The following is a 16,681-nucleotide window of genomic DNA, read 5'->3' as shown; positions in this document are numbered from 1 at the left end:
CTTCTAGGGTTTTTATGGTTTTAGGTCTAACATTTAAGTCTCTAATCCATTTGAATTAATTTTTCTATAAGGAGTAAGGAAGGGATCCAGTTTCAGCTTTCTACATGTGGCTAGCCAATTTTCCCAGCACCATTTATTAAATAGGGAATTCTTTCTCCATTTCTTGTTTTTATCACGGTTGTCAAAGATCAGATGGTTGTAGATGTGTGGTATTATTTCTGAGGGCTCTGCTCTGTTTCATTGGTCTATATCTCTATTTTGGTACCAGTACCATGCTGTTTTGGTTACTGTAGACTTGTAGTATAGTTTGAAGTCAGGTAGTGTGATGCCTCCAGCTTTGTTCTTTTGGCTTAGGATTGTCTTGGCAATGCAGGCTCCTTTTTGGTTTCCATATGAACGTGAAAGTAGTTTTTTTCCAATTCTGTGAAGAAAGTCATTGGTAGCTTAATGGGGATGGCACTGAATCTATAAATTACCTTGGGCAGTATGGCCATTTTCATGATATTGATTCTTCCTATCCATGAGCATGGAATGTTCTTCCATTTTTTTGTATTCTCTTTTATTTCGTTGATCAGTGGTTTGTAGTTTCCTTGAAGAGATCCTTCACATCCCTTGTAAGTTGGATTCCTAGGTGTTTTATTCTATTTGAAGCCATTGTGAATGGGAGTTCACTCATGATTTGGCTCTCTGTCTGTTATTGGTGTATAAGAATGCTTGTGATTTTTGCTGATTGATTTTGTATCCTGAGACTTTACTGAAGTTGCTTATAAGCTTAAGGAGACTTTGGGCTGAGACAATGGGGTTTTCTAAATATACACTCGTGTCATCTGCAAACAGGGAGAATTTGAGTTCCTCATTTCCTAATTGAATACCCTTTATTTCTTTCTCCTGCCTGATTGCCCTGGCCAGAACTTCCAACACTAAGTTGAATAGGAGTGGTGAGAGAGGGCATCCCTGTCTTGTGCCAGTTTTTAAAGGGAATACTTCCAGGTTTTGCCCATTCAGTATGATATTGGCTGTGGGTTTGTCATAAATAGCTCTTATTATTTTGAGATACGTTCCATCAATACCTAATTTATTGAGAGTTTTTAGTATGAAGGGCTATTGCATTTTGTCAAAGGATTTTTCTGCATCTATCGAGATAATCATGTGTTTTTTGTCTTTGGTTCTGTTTATATGCTGGATTATGTTTATTAATTTGTGTTTGTTGAACCAGCCTTGCATCCCAGGGATGAAGCCCACTTCATCATGGTGGATAAGCTTTTTGATGTGCTGCTGGATTTGGTTTGCCAGTATTTTACTGAGGATTTTTGCATCAATGTTCATCAGGGATATTGGTCTAAAATTCTCTTTTTTTTTTGTTGTGTCTCTGCCAGGCTTTGGTATCAGGATGATGCTGGGCTCATAAAATGAGTTAGGGAGGGTTCCCTCTTTTTCTGTTGATTGGAATAGTTTCAGAAGGAATGGTACCAACTCCTCCTTGTACCTCTGGTAGAATTCGACCATGCATCTGTCTGGTCCTGGACTTTTTTTGGTTGGTAGGCTATTAATTACTGCCTCAATTTCAGAGCCTGTCATTGGTCTATTCAGGGATTCACCTTTTTCCTGGTTTAGTCTTGGGAGAGTGTATGTGTTCAGGAATTTATCCATTTCTTCTAGATTTTCTAGTTTATTTGCATAGAGGTGTTTATAGTATTCTCTGATGGTAGTTTGTATTTCTGTGGGATAGATGGTGATATCCCCTTTATCATTTTTTATTGCATCTATTTGATTCTTCTCTCTTTTCTTCTTTATTAGTCTTGCTATCAGTCTATCAATTTTGTTGATCTTTTCAAAAAAACAGTTCCTGGATTCATTGATTTTTTGAAGGGTATTTTTGTGTCTCTACCTCCTTCAGTTCTGTTCTGATCTTTGTCATTTCTTGCCTTCTGCCAGCTCTTGAATGTGTTTGCTCTTGCATCTCTAGTTCTTCTAATTGTGATGTTAGGGTGTCAATTTTAGATCTTAATTTATATTTTGTGATATCCCACAGCTCTTCTGCAAATTGAGGCGGGACCACCTGAGTCAGCAGAATCTACAAATACTCTCATACTTTGTCCTCATGAAGAATTCCTGAGACGGTGTAAAGAAAACCATGATGAGGTTCCGTGCTCTCTGCATGAAATGGGGAAAAAGAGAGAAACAATTGCTTTCACTAAATGCACATTTTTAAAAATGGGGTCTTGCTCTGTTGCCAAGCCTGGAGTGCCGTGGTGTGATCATAGCTGACTGCTGTCTGGAACACATTGGCTCAAGAGATTCTCTAGCCTCAGCCTCCCAAGTAATTAGGACTACAGATGCACACTACCATGCCAGGCTGATTTTTTTTTTTTTGTAGAGACATAGTCTCACTATGTCACCCAGTCTGTTCTCCAAATCCTGTCTTCATGAGCCTTGGCCTCCCAAAGCGCTGGGATTACAGGCTGGAGCCACAGTACCAGCCATAAATGCAGAAATACATAAAGCAGTAAATGATGAGGGGGTGGTGACAGTGGTAACCTTTACGATAGATGCTTTCAGTAGGCAAGGATTCATATGGCTTCAAACAGATACCAATGCTCTTTCAACCCATGATAAAATGTAGCTTCCTCATTTTTATCATTTATTGATTTTTGTATCTATTTGGGATTTACTACCATTTCAGATATAGTCACAAAATAAACATGTTTTTAAGATAACATGGCTGAGTAGTAATTGTTTGTACTCTAGTTGAAAAGCCTAGACATAAAATATATTTGAAAAGTATAATTAAATCTTGAAAATCATTGTAAGTTTATGTTTTTAAAATAGTACCAAAGGCAAAGAATATTTGCTATATTTATTTTTACTGGAGCCAATGACAACATCTCTTGGTTTATATGAAATTTGATTTGAACCTGAATATAAGAAATGTTTGAGTAGGTGGAGAAGAAAAAGAAGGAAGGGGGTAGGAATTATTCAGTTTCCTCAAGATTCTTGAGTGATCATTCCAGATATGTCCCAGTTCTTGCTCTGGGCTCTAGAGAGAGGAAAGTTAAATAATATTTCCAGATATGTCCTGGTTCTTGGTCTGGGCTCTTGAGAGAGAGGGGAGGGCAGTGTCTTCTGATAGAGTTTAGAGAAGGGGGCAGCTGCATGAAAAAAGCAAAATAATGAGGCATATGGAGGTTGAAAAGAGACTCAGGTAATCAAAGTCGCTTCATCTCCATCTCCTGCAGATCTATCCAATAAAAAAGAGAGAGGACCGCAAACGCCTAGCTCTCATCATATGCAATACAAAGTTTGATCATCTGCCACCAAGGACTGGGGCTGAGTTTGACATCCTGGGGATGAAAGGGCTGCTTCAGGGCCTGGGCTACAATGTGGTTGACAAAACGAAACTCACAGCCAGGGTAAGAACCCCTAAGCCATCTCACACTCACCCATGGGCAACATATATTCTTCTAATTAGTTAGCTTTATAGAAGTTCAACAAGGTTTAACAACCTCTGGGTTCATGTGTGTGTGTGCGCACGCATACACGCACACATGCACTAGCAAAAGAAACTATTGAATACATAAATCTGTGTCTCTTCTGAGCCTCAAATACCCTCAACTCCATAAAACTAGACAAAATATGATTGGCATGTATTTTCACAATTATTATTGAGTTCCAGTAAGATCAGGTGATTGGGATGTAGCCCCAAGATTTCACAGAAAATCACAGAGTAATGTGTTTTTGGCATGAGTGCACTTTTTTTTTTTTTTTTTGAGACGGAGTCTCACTCTGTCACCCAGACTGGAGTGCAGCAGCATGATCTCGGCTCACTGCAACATCCACCTTCCAGGTTCAAGCAATTCTCCTGCCTCAGCCTCCCGAGTAGCTGGGACTACAGGCGCGTGCCACCACGCCCAGCTAATTTTCTGTATTTTTAACAGAGATGGGGTTTCACCGTGTTAGCCAGGATGGTCTTGATCTCCTGACCTCGTGATCTGCCCGCCTCAGCCTCCCAAAGTGTTGGGATTACAGGCGTGAGTCACTGCACCTGGCACAGGAGTGCACTCTTAAAACAAATATTAAATCCAAACTTTGGGGCCAAGAGCTTTTCCTGATGCTGTGGATAAGTCTGTAAATGATACAAGAAGCTTCAAATTTACAAGGATCTAGGTTAGAGTGGAGGTAAAATCTCACAATATAAGCAAAACCAGACCAATTTCAGAGAATGAGTGTGTATATGTGTCTGTATAAGAATAAGAAGAGAATCCAAAATAAGCAAAAAGAAAACAAAAAGGAAACATGAGAGGGAATGTTGGATGGAGTGTGACGTTTTTAGGTTGGTCCAGAAAAGCCCCTGTCGGGAGAGAACACAGGAGTTGGACTGAACTACCAAAAGGAATGAGATGGCTCTGGGAAGATGTGAATGCAGTGCCTTCCAAGTAGGGGGAGCTACCTGTGAAAGAGCTGAGCTGAAAATGAAACCGGCACACTTGAGGCACAAGAGAAGACCAGTATGACTAGAGATTGAAGCAGAACAGACATAATGTAAGGGTGAGAATGGTCAGGCAAGAAGATTGATTTTATTCTAAGCAACGTACATTGGATTTTACAAGGATGGTGCTGTGATGCATTTATAACACATGACTCTTGTTAAGAGAGACAAGATTGAGATTTAAAAAAAGTAATATAAGTAACATATAAAAATATACAGTATATTAAGAAGACAGTGCATGGTGCGTCAGCAGGGAGAAAAAGTAGGAACCCACAGCTCCGCTATGAAGGAAAAAATAAACAAAAAAACAAAAAACATAAAACAGCTGTCATGACTGAGTAAGCACTATGTGAAGCACCGTGACACAGATGTCACATATTTTACTTGTTTCACTCATGGTAAATCTAGGACATCCTATTAATTGTGATGCTTCTCTGACTGAAGTTAGACATTGCTCTTTTACAGGAAATGGAGTCAGAACTGAGGGCTTTTGCTAGGCGACCAGAGCACAAGTCCTCCGATAGCACGTTCATAGTGCTCATGTCTCATGGCATCCTGGAGGGAATCTGCGGAACTGCACATGATGAGAAAAACCCAGATGTGCTGCTTTATGACACCGTCTTCCAGATATTCAACAACCGAAACTGCCTCAATCTAAAGGACAAACCCAAGGTCATCATTGTCCAGGCCTGCAGAGGCAGTGAGTGCTGGGACTGAACATGTAACAGTTATGACGGTGTATGCAGAGGATTTTCATGTTTAGTTTATATTTAGGGGCAACAGTCTTAGACCCCATCTAGTGCAAATAAAGTACAATGAATTCTAAAGAAACTCTACCTAAGGGTCTGGTATAATGAGAAATTGTCTCATCAGCGGAGAAATTTCTGTACAATTTTATCCACAGTAAGCGGTGAGGGAGATCACCAGAATCCCTAAATCAAAGTTAAACAGAAATACTGAAACTTTGGAATGGAATCATTTTCATGATAGCTTGATTTGTAAATGTTTTACAGACATTTTGACATTACGTGGTTTCTGAAGAATTTGCACTTGAAACTGAAGTTATCATGTGAGACACGCACCCTATTTATTTATAGTTGTTGAAAGGAAAACGAGTAGGGAGTTAAGGAAACTTAAGGGGTTTAAGTCAATCTTCTCTCTCTCTCTTTTTATTCCTGACTTCCAATTGCCTCATGACTATTGGGATGTATGTTTTGTTTGTTTTTTAAGAAAGCAGAAATAACTTAACTGAAAACTGGTAATGACATGATAAATTCACTGTTAATTGACACATTGTTGAATGACACTAGAGACGAAGCAAAGTGTGTGTGTGTGTGTGTGTGTGTTTGCATGTGTGTGGGTCTATATATATGTATTAAATTAGTTAGAAAGAACACTGAAAAATAACAAGGTGGGCAACTGTGATAGCCATGGTAAGGGAGGCACAGCAGTGTATAAAAAGTTGATGCCTCTTGAACCAACCCAAATGCCCATCAATGATAGACTGGATATAGAAAATGTGGTACATATATCCCATGGAATGCAGTGTAGTCATAAAAAGGAATGAGATCATGTCCTTTGCAGGAACATGAATGAAGCTGGAAGCCATCATCCTCAGCAAATTAATGCAGGAACAGAAAACCAAACACTGCATGTTCTCACTTATAAGTGAGGGCTGAACAGTGAGAATACATGGATACAAGGAAGGGAACATCACACACCGGGGCCTGTCGGGAGGTCGGGGGGAAGGGGTAGGAGAGCCTTAAGGCAAATACTTAATGCACGTGGCTTAAAACCTATATGATAGGTTGATAGGTGCAGCAAACCACAATGGTACACATATAACTATGTAACAAACCTACACATTCTGCATTTCTATTCTGGAACTTAACGTAACCTAAAAGACAGAAAAAAAGAAAAGAAAGTTGATGTATCTTTGATGTCTCTACAGAAGGACGTGGGGAACACTGGGTCAGAGACTCTCCAGCATCCTTGGCAGTCATCTCTTCACAGTCACCTGAGAACCTGGAGGAAGATTCTGTTTGCAGAGTCCACGTGGAGAAGGACTTCATTGCTTTCTGTTCTTCAACACCACGTATGTGTCTTTTAGCAACAGTAAAAAATGTGGGGGTGCTGAGGACACCTTTGAATGACCCTATGAAATCAACATAGGCCCTAGGCAACAATGAGTTGAGAGAATGGTGTGTGCTCTCTATATATTTTGCATGATCTTATGTGTGCTGTGAGAACAGATTCCTTCCCCCTCCCACACACACATTTTAAGAAATTGTGGTTTTTTTTATAAGTGTTACACTTTACAGTCAAAGGTATGCCAAATATTGTAAAGCAATACAATACAAGTAACCGCATTCATCACACACCATGTAAACATAAATGATGGATTCTGTTTTTCTATCAAATCCATTTAACATTTTGAATATAAGTTTTATGGATCCCAGTACTGGCTGTCTTTCTAAATGAGCAACTTCAAGCCCTCTTCCACATACATTCCACTTGATCCTACAAAGAGCAATGTTATTGAGTGTCCAGATAAAAATGTGAATGCCCTTTAAAAAAAAGTAGGAAATGTTAGGGTGGGGCTAATTAGGTCTAATTACAGGAAACAGTGGTTTGCATTTCACCTCTAGGTAATCATCCTAAAGGTCTTTACATTTTACTCTTTCCAAGTTGTAAATTTTTAAGTCTTATTTTTAAACCACTTTATGGAGGCATAACTGACATACAAAAACTGTACATATTTAATACATGCAACTTAATAAGTTTGGAGATTAGTACACACCCCTCAAATCATCACCCAAATCTATGCTGTAAATATCTCTGTCTCCTCCAAAAGATTCCTCCAGCTCTCTATTTATTATTTTCATCATTCTGCAAGGGTGTGATAAAGATAATTTATATAAGATCTACTCTCTTTACAAATTTTTAAGTGTATAAGACAGGATTATTTACTATTGGCACCATATTATACAGTATTTTTCTATGATATTTTAATCTTCTATAACTGAAACTTTGGATGTGTTCATCTATTTTGTTTATTGTATGGTAAAAGACATCATGGTGCAATCTGTAAACAATCCTGGAACCAGAAAGCAATTTTTTGTTGCTTCCTCACTGAACCTTTATTCATCCTTCTGGGCTTCTGTTCTTTACTTTGTAAAGTGGAACAATTCCAGTTATTTCTCAAGACCCCTTTTCTAAGCAAAGTGAATGAACATGAGGTCCATAATAGAAAGTCAGTTCCAAGAATGAAAATACAATCACTATGCAATCTCTTGTAATGTTTACAAGCTGTCTTTTTTGTTCAACCTTTGCCAGCTTTTCTGTTTCCTCTGTGTGAAACCTAAGTAAATGTTAGGTTATAAGGGATTTCCATAAATCTATCAAGTAAATTCCCAAGCTATGCAAAAACAAAAATATAAACAAAAACATAGTGAAAGTCGCAGCCCAAGGTATATCAGTCTGTATCATCATAGATAACATGTCCTGGAGAGACCGCACAAAGGGCTCCATCTTCATCATGGAACTTATCACATGCTTCCAGAAATATTCTTGGTGCTACCACCTAATGAAAATATTTCAGAAGGTAAGCTTCCGTTTCCTTTTCTAGTCATTTATTTATTTGCTCAGAAAGAATTTATCATTATTCCCTAATCGAATGAAAATGACACACTTCTTCAGGCAAGCAAAAGTAGAACGGCACCTGATTTCTGTCATTCAGGTGTTTAAAATCTGGTTTAGAGAAAGAAATTGTCAATATATCCCAGAAGAAGAGCAAAGTAAAACAAAATAATATCAGCTATAAGCTTCATGTTTTGGGTTGTAAGTTATTAAAATTCAGAGAATAGAAAACATTTTGAAATAATTTTGATTAATTTACTAAATGAATAAAAACTGGATGGAGGTGATGGACTTCATCCTGATAACAAAGGGGTAAATGAGGTTTGCATGGCTTAAGACTACCTAGGACTCACACTTTTGTGAGAGATATGGATACTGGAAATATGGGCTGACAAAAAAATGTGTAATTACACATTGTGGTAGAATTCATAAAGGCATGTAAGAGGGAATAAAAAAGAAATCACTCTTTCCATGGAAAAGGGCAGAAGGGAAGGTTTACTATTCTTTGCCCAACTTGGGACCTTCCTTATTCCCCGTCCTTCCTATTTTATTTTCTCCACAGTTCTTATCTCCTCCCACTAAGCATATATTAATAGTTTATTTATGTGTCTGTTTTTTACCTGTATTTACTCACTAACATGCAAACTTCAAGAAGGCGGGGATTTGCTCAGCACCTCAATATGCCTGACATATAGCAGACATTCAATTAATATATATTGAATAAACAGATGCATAAATGAATAGATAAATGTTCCTTCTCTTTTTAAGGGAAAATAGGATTGGTATTAACACAGGAAAGTGTGGTTGTTTCTAAATTAAAAATTGTAGAAAACAGTAAAACTCTTGTGGGAAGAAGAATATATACCACTGGCGTTTAAAGAAGATTGTACCATAAATTGAGACAGGGTTTCTGTGAATAGAGAACTGGGACGTTAAGTCCTTTTGGATGATTAGGAATGAGACATTGTACTTTTGAGGGTATTCCTGGAAAAAGACTAGAAATACTGGATTTACGGTAAGCAGGATCTCACTGATCAGTCCTTGCATAAGATTTCAGGGGTCAGCTTGGTGGTGTCGGCATGAAAGTTGTTCAGTGTTCAGGCCTTAAAGCAAGATTCTGGGATTTAATTCTACTTAAATTGAAGAATCAGCCTTGGTGAGGGTTGAAAGTACTGTCTTCCATATCCAGTTCTCATGAGCATATCTCAAGGGATATTTAATTGATTTCCACATCTGTAGGTAAAAAATGGAAAATAGAGAAAATGGAGGTTGAAAAGCCTTGACTTGGCATGCAGTGTTTATTTTGATGTAAAGTGTACAGTCTGACATGGGGTGTCAATTCTAAGAGGTAGGGTAGCAGCGTTAAGGAGTTGGAATATCCATGGGCTTGGTCCTATCAACCCTGGAAGCTGTCTTCATTCCAGGTATTTCCTGGTTCATGGTGCAAAGTGCTTTCTGAGAATCCAAAATCTCTTATATCTCATCTACTGTTTTTTCTTTTAGGTACAGAAATCATTTGAAATTCCAATGGCTAAAGCCCAGATGCCCACCATAGAACGAGTATCCTTGACAAGAGATTTCTACCTCTTTCCTGGCAATTGAAAATGTAAGTATTGAGAGTTGTTGGAGGGTGAAATAAATGAAAGAGCTATATTAGTGGTGAAGTTCAATGACCAATGACAGCTGACCACTTGTATGGTCAAATTAGAGTTCTTTATTGACGCAGTCTGGTGAGAATTTATGTGCTCTTTTTTATTCTACTTATATGCATTTATTTTCCCCAACTATATAATCAATCAAGGAGGTAAGGAAAATTGCAGCAAAATGTAATACACAATGAAAGTCCTAGGTTAGTAATTATTAAAATAGTAATGTATAAACGTTACCATTATTAATTATATTCATCGATCTCTCATACACTCCCTCTCTTTGTCTCTCTCTCTGTTTCTCTCCCATCTGCCACACTTAGTTGCCAACATTGCATCAGACCTTGAACAAAACAGAGTAAACACAGGAGGTAACTATGGGGAAAGCAAGGCTTTGGTCCTCTGAGTGCATGTATCACATTACTGTTGTTGACTTTCTCCTTAGTTCAGCTAAAGATGGGGTCCTTGTCACATGACCATGAGAAATTAGACTCATAGACAATCTGAAAGGTGAAGAGGGCAGGGTTTATTGTGTGAAAAGGAAAAAAAATGGGAAACGGACCCTTCACAGAGCCAGAATCCTGCTAGTGCCTTTCTGCCTTGCAGTTTGAATACCAGGTACCACCCAGGAAGAGGAGGGGCCAGGCTTCTCCCTGCTGCAAATGGCATGAACTTCCCAAGGCTCCACTCCAGTGCACATTCTTCCCAGTGCACAGGCTGGTGGGAGGTTCTGCCAGGGAGTGCTTTTTACTTGGCTCTCTCATTACTGACATTCAGCCACAGTTATTGGACAGTAGAAAATACATGCTTAACTGTAGGTATTTTATTCAGGAAACCTTCCTTGAAATAATGAAATTAGAATAGAGAATGGACAGAGTTGGAGAGTGAACCATGAGGTTCTTATGCAGGAGAGGTGTTCCAGCACAGAATACAAGGGCAAATGCCCTGAGGCAGATAAATGCTAAACATGTTTAAAAAGAACTACAATGAGACAGTGTGACCAAAAGAGAATGCAAGTGAGGGAAATGACAGAGACAAATTAAGAGAAACAGTGAGGAGCCTCATCACATTGTGCTTGAACGTCACATGGTAAATATTTAAAAAAATATTATCTGAGTAGATAGGAAAACCTTCCAGTGCTTCGGAAAAGAGAAGCGACTAATTTAATTCAGGTTTTACAAAGATACTCCTAAGTACTTTTTGCTAAACAAGTCACAGAGGTCACAGATGGAAGTCAAGGGAAATGACAAAAGCATATGGCAGAAGATGGAAGAAGAATCATAGTGAGGGATGGGATGAAGGCAGTGAAGGATAACCATCTTGACCTTCTGTCCTTTCTCTCTTCTGCAGGAAACCACAGGCAGCCCAGCCCTCCTCTGTCAACACCAAAGAGCACCTTTACCTGTATAGCTTGCATATTCAACATTTGGTGTTTTGATAAAAGATGGTATCTTTTTAGATTGTATGAACTGTATATTTTTAGATTCTCTCATAGACAATATAATTTCCATGAAAATGGTGGACAAGTGGAAATGAAATGGAAGGAGCTAACTGGATTTTCGAGTTTCATGGCTGATGTAACATCTATACTTGGCTGATGAAGACTACTGGCTGTGACTTACCGCCAACAATAGGATGAAAGAAGATGGTGTCTAAAAGTATAAGAAAGATACCACCTCATACCCATTAGAAGACTCCCATCAAAACATACAAACAAACAGAAAATAACAGGTGTTTGCAGGGATGTAGATAATTGGAACCCTGTGCTCTGTTGGTGAGAATGCCAAATGGCACCACTGTGGAAAACAGTATGGAAATTCCTCACAAAAGTAAAGCTAGAATTATCATAGGATTCAAACTCCACCTTTGGGTACATACCAAAAATAATTGAAAGCAGGGTCTCAAATATATATTTATACACCCATGTTCATGGCAATGTTGCTCATGTTATCTAAAATCTGGAAGCAACAAAAGTATCCATGGACTGAAAAATTGATAAGTAAAATATCATATATAGATATACTAAAATGTAATTTAGCATAGAAAAGAGGGAAGTTCTGACATATGCTAAAATATAGAGGAACTTTGAGGACATTATGCTAGGTAAAATAAGCCATTCACACACACAAAAATACAATATGATCACACTTATATGAGGCACCTAGATGATCAGATTCACAGAGACAGAAAGTAGAATGGTGATTGCCAGGTGCTAGGGCAGGAGAAAATGAAGAGTCATTTAATGGTTATAAAGTTTCAGATTTACAAGATAGAAAGAATTCTGGAGGTAGATGGGTGATTGTTGTGCAAAATTATGAATGTATTTAATACTATTTGGCTGTACGCTTAAAACTGTTAAGCTTGTAATTTTGTTATGACATTTTACTATGATAAAAATTGCGAAAATATAATGATAAAATTGAAAGCGAGAAGGTATGAGAGCAACATTAATCAACTTACATAGAGAAAATTTTAGCTACTGAGCAACATTGATGAAAGAAGAAATTATGGTTAAATATATTATTAATTGTTTCACAATTAATAAAAGATTTGAACATCATGACATCATCAAATATTAGGTAGAATAGACTAAATATGTGGCAATGTAAGTGAACTGCATCTCATTTTTCATATGAGGTAGTCAATGGCATTGTTTATGTTCTATATATCAGGAAACACAGAGCTGTAAGAGTCATTATTGAAAATTCCAAATGTTACTGCCAAACAAAACAAAACAAAAACTATTGAAGGAAATTACATCTAGTATGTGGGACTGAAGGTGGGACGAGTTGTACTGGGAAATATGATTTTTATTATATTATTTTCTGTACTACGGACTGTCTCATGAATGTATTACTTTGACAAAACATTTAAAATTATATTGAATTGACACTTTTAATAATTTATAGATGTCCAAAAATCAGATAGTATTGAATTTTAATGTGTTGGATTTTTAAAGGGTTTGTCATATGTTGTGAAGCAAAAATTAAACAAATGGAGCAAATTGTTGATAATATAATAATATGATACTGGTGCTATAAGGAAAAAGGTATAGGTAAATATGTGTCTGCCAGTTATTTATTTCTGGGTATCAAAACACCCAAAACTTCAGTAGTTTAATGCAATAAGCATTTACTATTGTTCACAAGGTTACCAGTTAGCTAAGTAGTTCTTGACTCTGCTGAGATTATCCATCTGTCTGAGATCACCTGTGCATGGGGTAGGCCTCTTTCTACTGAAAGGCTAGGATCTCTCATATGTTTGGAAAGCGCATGGCTGGAAGGTGGTCTAGAATGACCTTGGCTGGGGCAATTAGCCTCTTTTCCATATGATGTGTCTTATCAGCTAGCAATGTAGCTCAGGCTCATCCTAATTTAGGTTCAGGTGTCCACGAGGAAGAAGAGCACCAGGCTTTGTAAAGCCTGAGCTGGGAATTGCACCAGATCTTTCTACTGCATTATGTTGGCCAAAACCAAATCATAAGACTAGTTCAGGGTTGAAGCAAAGGGCAAGGATACTAGGAAGCCAATGATTAAGGAAATCAATAAAATCAGTAATGTATTAAGTGTTTTACAAAAGCATAGAAAAAATTCAGAAAGATGCAAGCTAAACATATAACTGTGGTTACCTTGTGTCAAATTAAAGAGTGTGGATAATCCTTTTCCACTTTACAAACTTTTCTGTTGTTTAATTTTAGTGGCAAACCTATATTTATTATCCGAAAATGATTTAAGTATCAGTCTTTTGTATATTTAATGAACAAAAATACCCAAGTGAGTGTGATAGATAAACAATACCCCAATAGACAAATGAGCAGAACTGGAGAGAGAAGAAAAGAGATCACTTATGTGACTTTTTGAAATAGTGAACGGAGTATCACTGGCAGCCTTAAGTCAGACTCTGTCCCCTCACCTTCCAAATTTATACTTCCAGGGTTGTGCAGGCATCAGTGGAGTGAGAACTCCCAGCAATTTAGAGGCTAGTGGTGGTACAATGAAAAATAAGAGTTTAATTTGAATTATTAACGGTGTTAAAAATTGACAGGAAAGCAGAACACAGAGACTTACGTTTGCGTGTAAGTGTGCATGCTTTCATTGTGATAGATTTGTTATATCCAAAAGAAAATTTTATGAGGGGGAGGAAAAATCATTGAGATTTTTCTCAATTGAGAGTGCAAAATGATAAGACAAATTTGGGAAAAAAAATTGTAAGGTTGCAATGTAAAAGTTAAATTATGGTTTGAAAAGATTAGATGAACTGATGAAACATATAGGAGTAATTATTTGTCCTGGGGACAGTGTAAATTATTTTAGAATATTATTAAACAGGGGCATTATATATAGTCAGATTTATAATTAAGAAAGATGGCTTGCAGAATGAACAGCAGGTTGAATGGCATACAAGAAGTCAAAATTGCCCGTGTTACAGTTCTTTGCCAAGATTCCTAAAACTAAGGTTGGATAGAATTAGAATTCATAACTAGGAATCAAAGTAAAAATGAATTGGATTCAAATAATATTCGTACTTTTTTCTGTTAGTCTTTCATTTCCAAGAGACTTCTCTTTCCCTTCATTCATTTGTGTAGCTATCTTCCATTGGAGAGAATAATAATCAATAATGTCACCCAAAGAGAAAATAATAATTTGACTCAAAAGGGGAACATTTGACTTAAAAATATATACATATATAAAAACTCTCTTATCTGCTTTGAAGGGCAGGCATTTTCTGAAATAAAGACAAAAATTTAGTGAAACTATTTTCCTTTACTCAGAAGAAGGATCCACCGCATTCCTTGTTTCCCTTTCAGTGAAAGAGAAGTAAATAGTGTTGACATATACTCACATTAGCAAGTATTTACACGTATTTTGAAAGTTTTAAAGACATGATCCCTGTAATCTTTTGCCTTGTAATCTTTTGATCCATAATCCCACCCCACCATCACTTTTAGTTGGAGAATATGTATAACAACAGAGAAAAGTATGAGATGCTTTTTAACTTTTAATTTTTGTGTTATTACAAATAATGAATGCATTTATGAGATACATGAGATATATTGATACAGGCATGCAGTGCACACTAATTACATCATGAAAAAGTAGGATATTTATACCCGCAAGCATGTATTCTTTGTGTTACAATCAAATTATCCCCTTTTAGTTATTTTTTAATGTGCAATTAAATTATTTTGACTGTAGTCACTTGCTGTACTCTCAATTACTAGGTCTTATTCATTCAGTCATTCTCACTTTTTGTACCTATTAACCATTCCTACCTCCTACAACCCTCCACTACCTTTCCAGCTTCTGGTAATCAACTTTATACTCTCTATACTCATAAGTTAAATTGTTTTTATTTTTAGATTCCACAAATACATGAAAACATGCGAGGTTTGTCTTTCTGTGGCTGGCTTATTTTACTTAATGTAATGACTTCCCATTCCACCCGTGTTGTTGCAAATGACAGAATCTCAGTCTTTCTTATGGCTGAATAGTACTGCATTGTGTATATGTACCACATTTTATTTATCCATGCATTTGTTGATGGACACTTACATTGATTCCAAATCTTAGCTGATGTAAACAGTGCTGCAAAAAATATGGGAGTGTGGATGTCTCAATATGCTGATTTTCTTTCTTTTGGCTACATACCCCAAAGTGGAATTGCTGGATTATATGGTAGCTTTATCTTTAATTTTTTTGAGGAGGCTCCAAACTATTCTTCATAGTGGTTGTACTAATTTATATTATCAACAGTATATGAAAGTTTCCTTTTCTCCGCATCTTCACCAGCCCTGGTTATTGCCTATCATTTGGATAAAAGTTATTTTAACTGGGGTGAGATGATGTCTCATTGGAGTTTTGATTGCATTTCTCTAATGATCAATGGTGCTGAACATCTTTTCATAAGCTTGTTTGTTATTTTTATGTTTTCTTTTGAGAAATATCTATCCAAATATTTTACACATTTTAAAATTAGATCAACAGATTTTTTTCCTATAGAGTTGTTTCAGCTCCTTATAAATTTTGGTTGTGAATCCCTTTTAATTTGGAGAGTTTGCAAATATTTTCTCCCATTCTGTTGGTTGTCTTTCCCTTTGATTATTTTCTTTATTCCACATATGCTTTTTAACATGATGTGATTCTATTTGTCTATTTTTGTTTTTGTTGCTTGTGCTTGTGGGGTATTACTCAAAAAATTTTTGCCCACACCAATGTCCTAATAGTTTCCCTAATATTTTATTTTAGTAGTTTCATAATTTGGGGTCTTAGATTTAAATCTTTCTTCTGTTTTGATTTTGTTTTTGGATGTGGCAAGAGATAAGGGTGTAGTTTCATTTTTCTGCAAATGGATATCCTGTTTTCCCAGTGCCGTTTATTGAAAGGGCTATCTTTTCCCCAGGGTCTTGACACCTTTGTCAAAAATGAGTTCACTGTAGGTGTGTAAATTTGTTTCTGTGTTCTCTATTTTGTTCCATTGGTCTATGCATCTGTTTTTATGCCAGTACCATGCTGTTTTAATTACTATAGTTCTGTAGTATAATTTGAAATTATATAATGTGATTCCTCTGGTTTTGTTCCATTTGCTCAGGATAGCTTTGGCTATTCTGGGTCTTTTGTAGTTCAATACAAATCTTAGAGTTATTTTTTCTATTTCTGTAAAGAATGTTGTTGGGCATTCTTTTTATTGGACAGTGATGGCATTTGGACAAAGATGGCATTCAGTCTGTAGGTTGCTTTGGGTAGTATGGATATTTTGACAATATTAGCTCTTTCCATTCATGAGCATGGAATATCATTTTATATTTTGTATCCTCTTCAATTTCTTTCATCAATGTATTATAGTTTTCATTGTAGAGATTTTTCCCTTGTTTGGTGAGGGTAAATCCTAGGCATTTATTTATGGCTGCTAT

At 36.8% G+C, this 16,681-nt stretch overlaps 1 protein-coding gene across 4 annotated transcripts in view; it reads left to right on the top strand.

The window, feature by feature from the left end:
* The window catches only part of LOC126936245 (caspase-5-like), a 43,385-nt gene extending 27,078 nt beyond the window's left edge, over positions 1-16,307 (top strand). For 2 of the 4 annotated variants that reach the window (XM_050758811.1, XM_050758812.1), the window contains 7 exons: positions 2,033-2,142; positions 3,237-3,410; positions 4,952-5,186; positions 6,438-6,581; positions 7,981-8,090; positions 9,629-9,731; positions 11,122-16,307. In XM_050758811.1, coding sequence (XP_050614768.1) covers positions 2,033-2,142; positions 3,237-3,410; positions 4,952-5,186; positions 6,438-6,581; positions 7,981-8,090; positions 9,629-9,727 — 872 coding nt within the window. In that variant the 3' untranslated portion in view covers positions 9,728-9,731; positions 11,122-16,307. The remainder of the gene's footprint in view (positions 1-2,032; positions 2,143-3,236; positions 3,411-4,951; positions 5,187-6,437; positions 6,582-7,980; positions 8,091-9,628; positions 9,732-11,121) is intronic. The other 2 variants (XM_050758810.1, XR_007719407.1) reach the window with 2 other exon arrangements.
* Positions 16,308-16,681: the final 374 nt, after the last annotated feature.

The sequence above is a fragment of the Macaca thibetana genome, chromosome 14 (genome assembly GCF_024542745.1).
Source record: "Macaca thibetana thibetana isolate TM-01 chromosome 14, ASM2454274v1, whole genome shotgun sequence".
NCBI classification, from domain to species: Eukaryota; Metazoa; Chordata; class Mammalia; order Primates; family Cercopithecidae; genus Macaca; species Macaca thibetana.
Note: the sequence above shows the minus strand (reverse complement) of the source record. Positions and strands in the feature narration are given on the sequence as shown.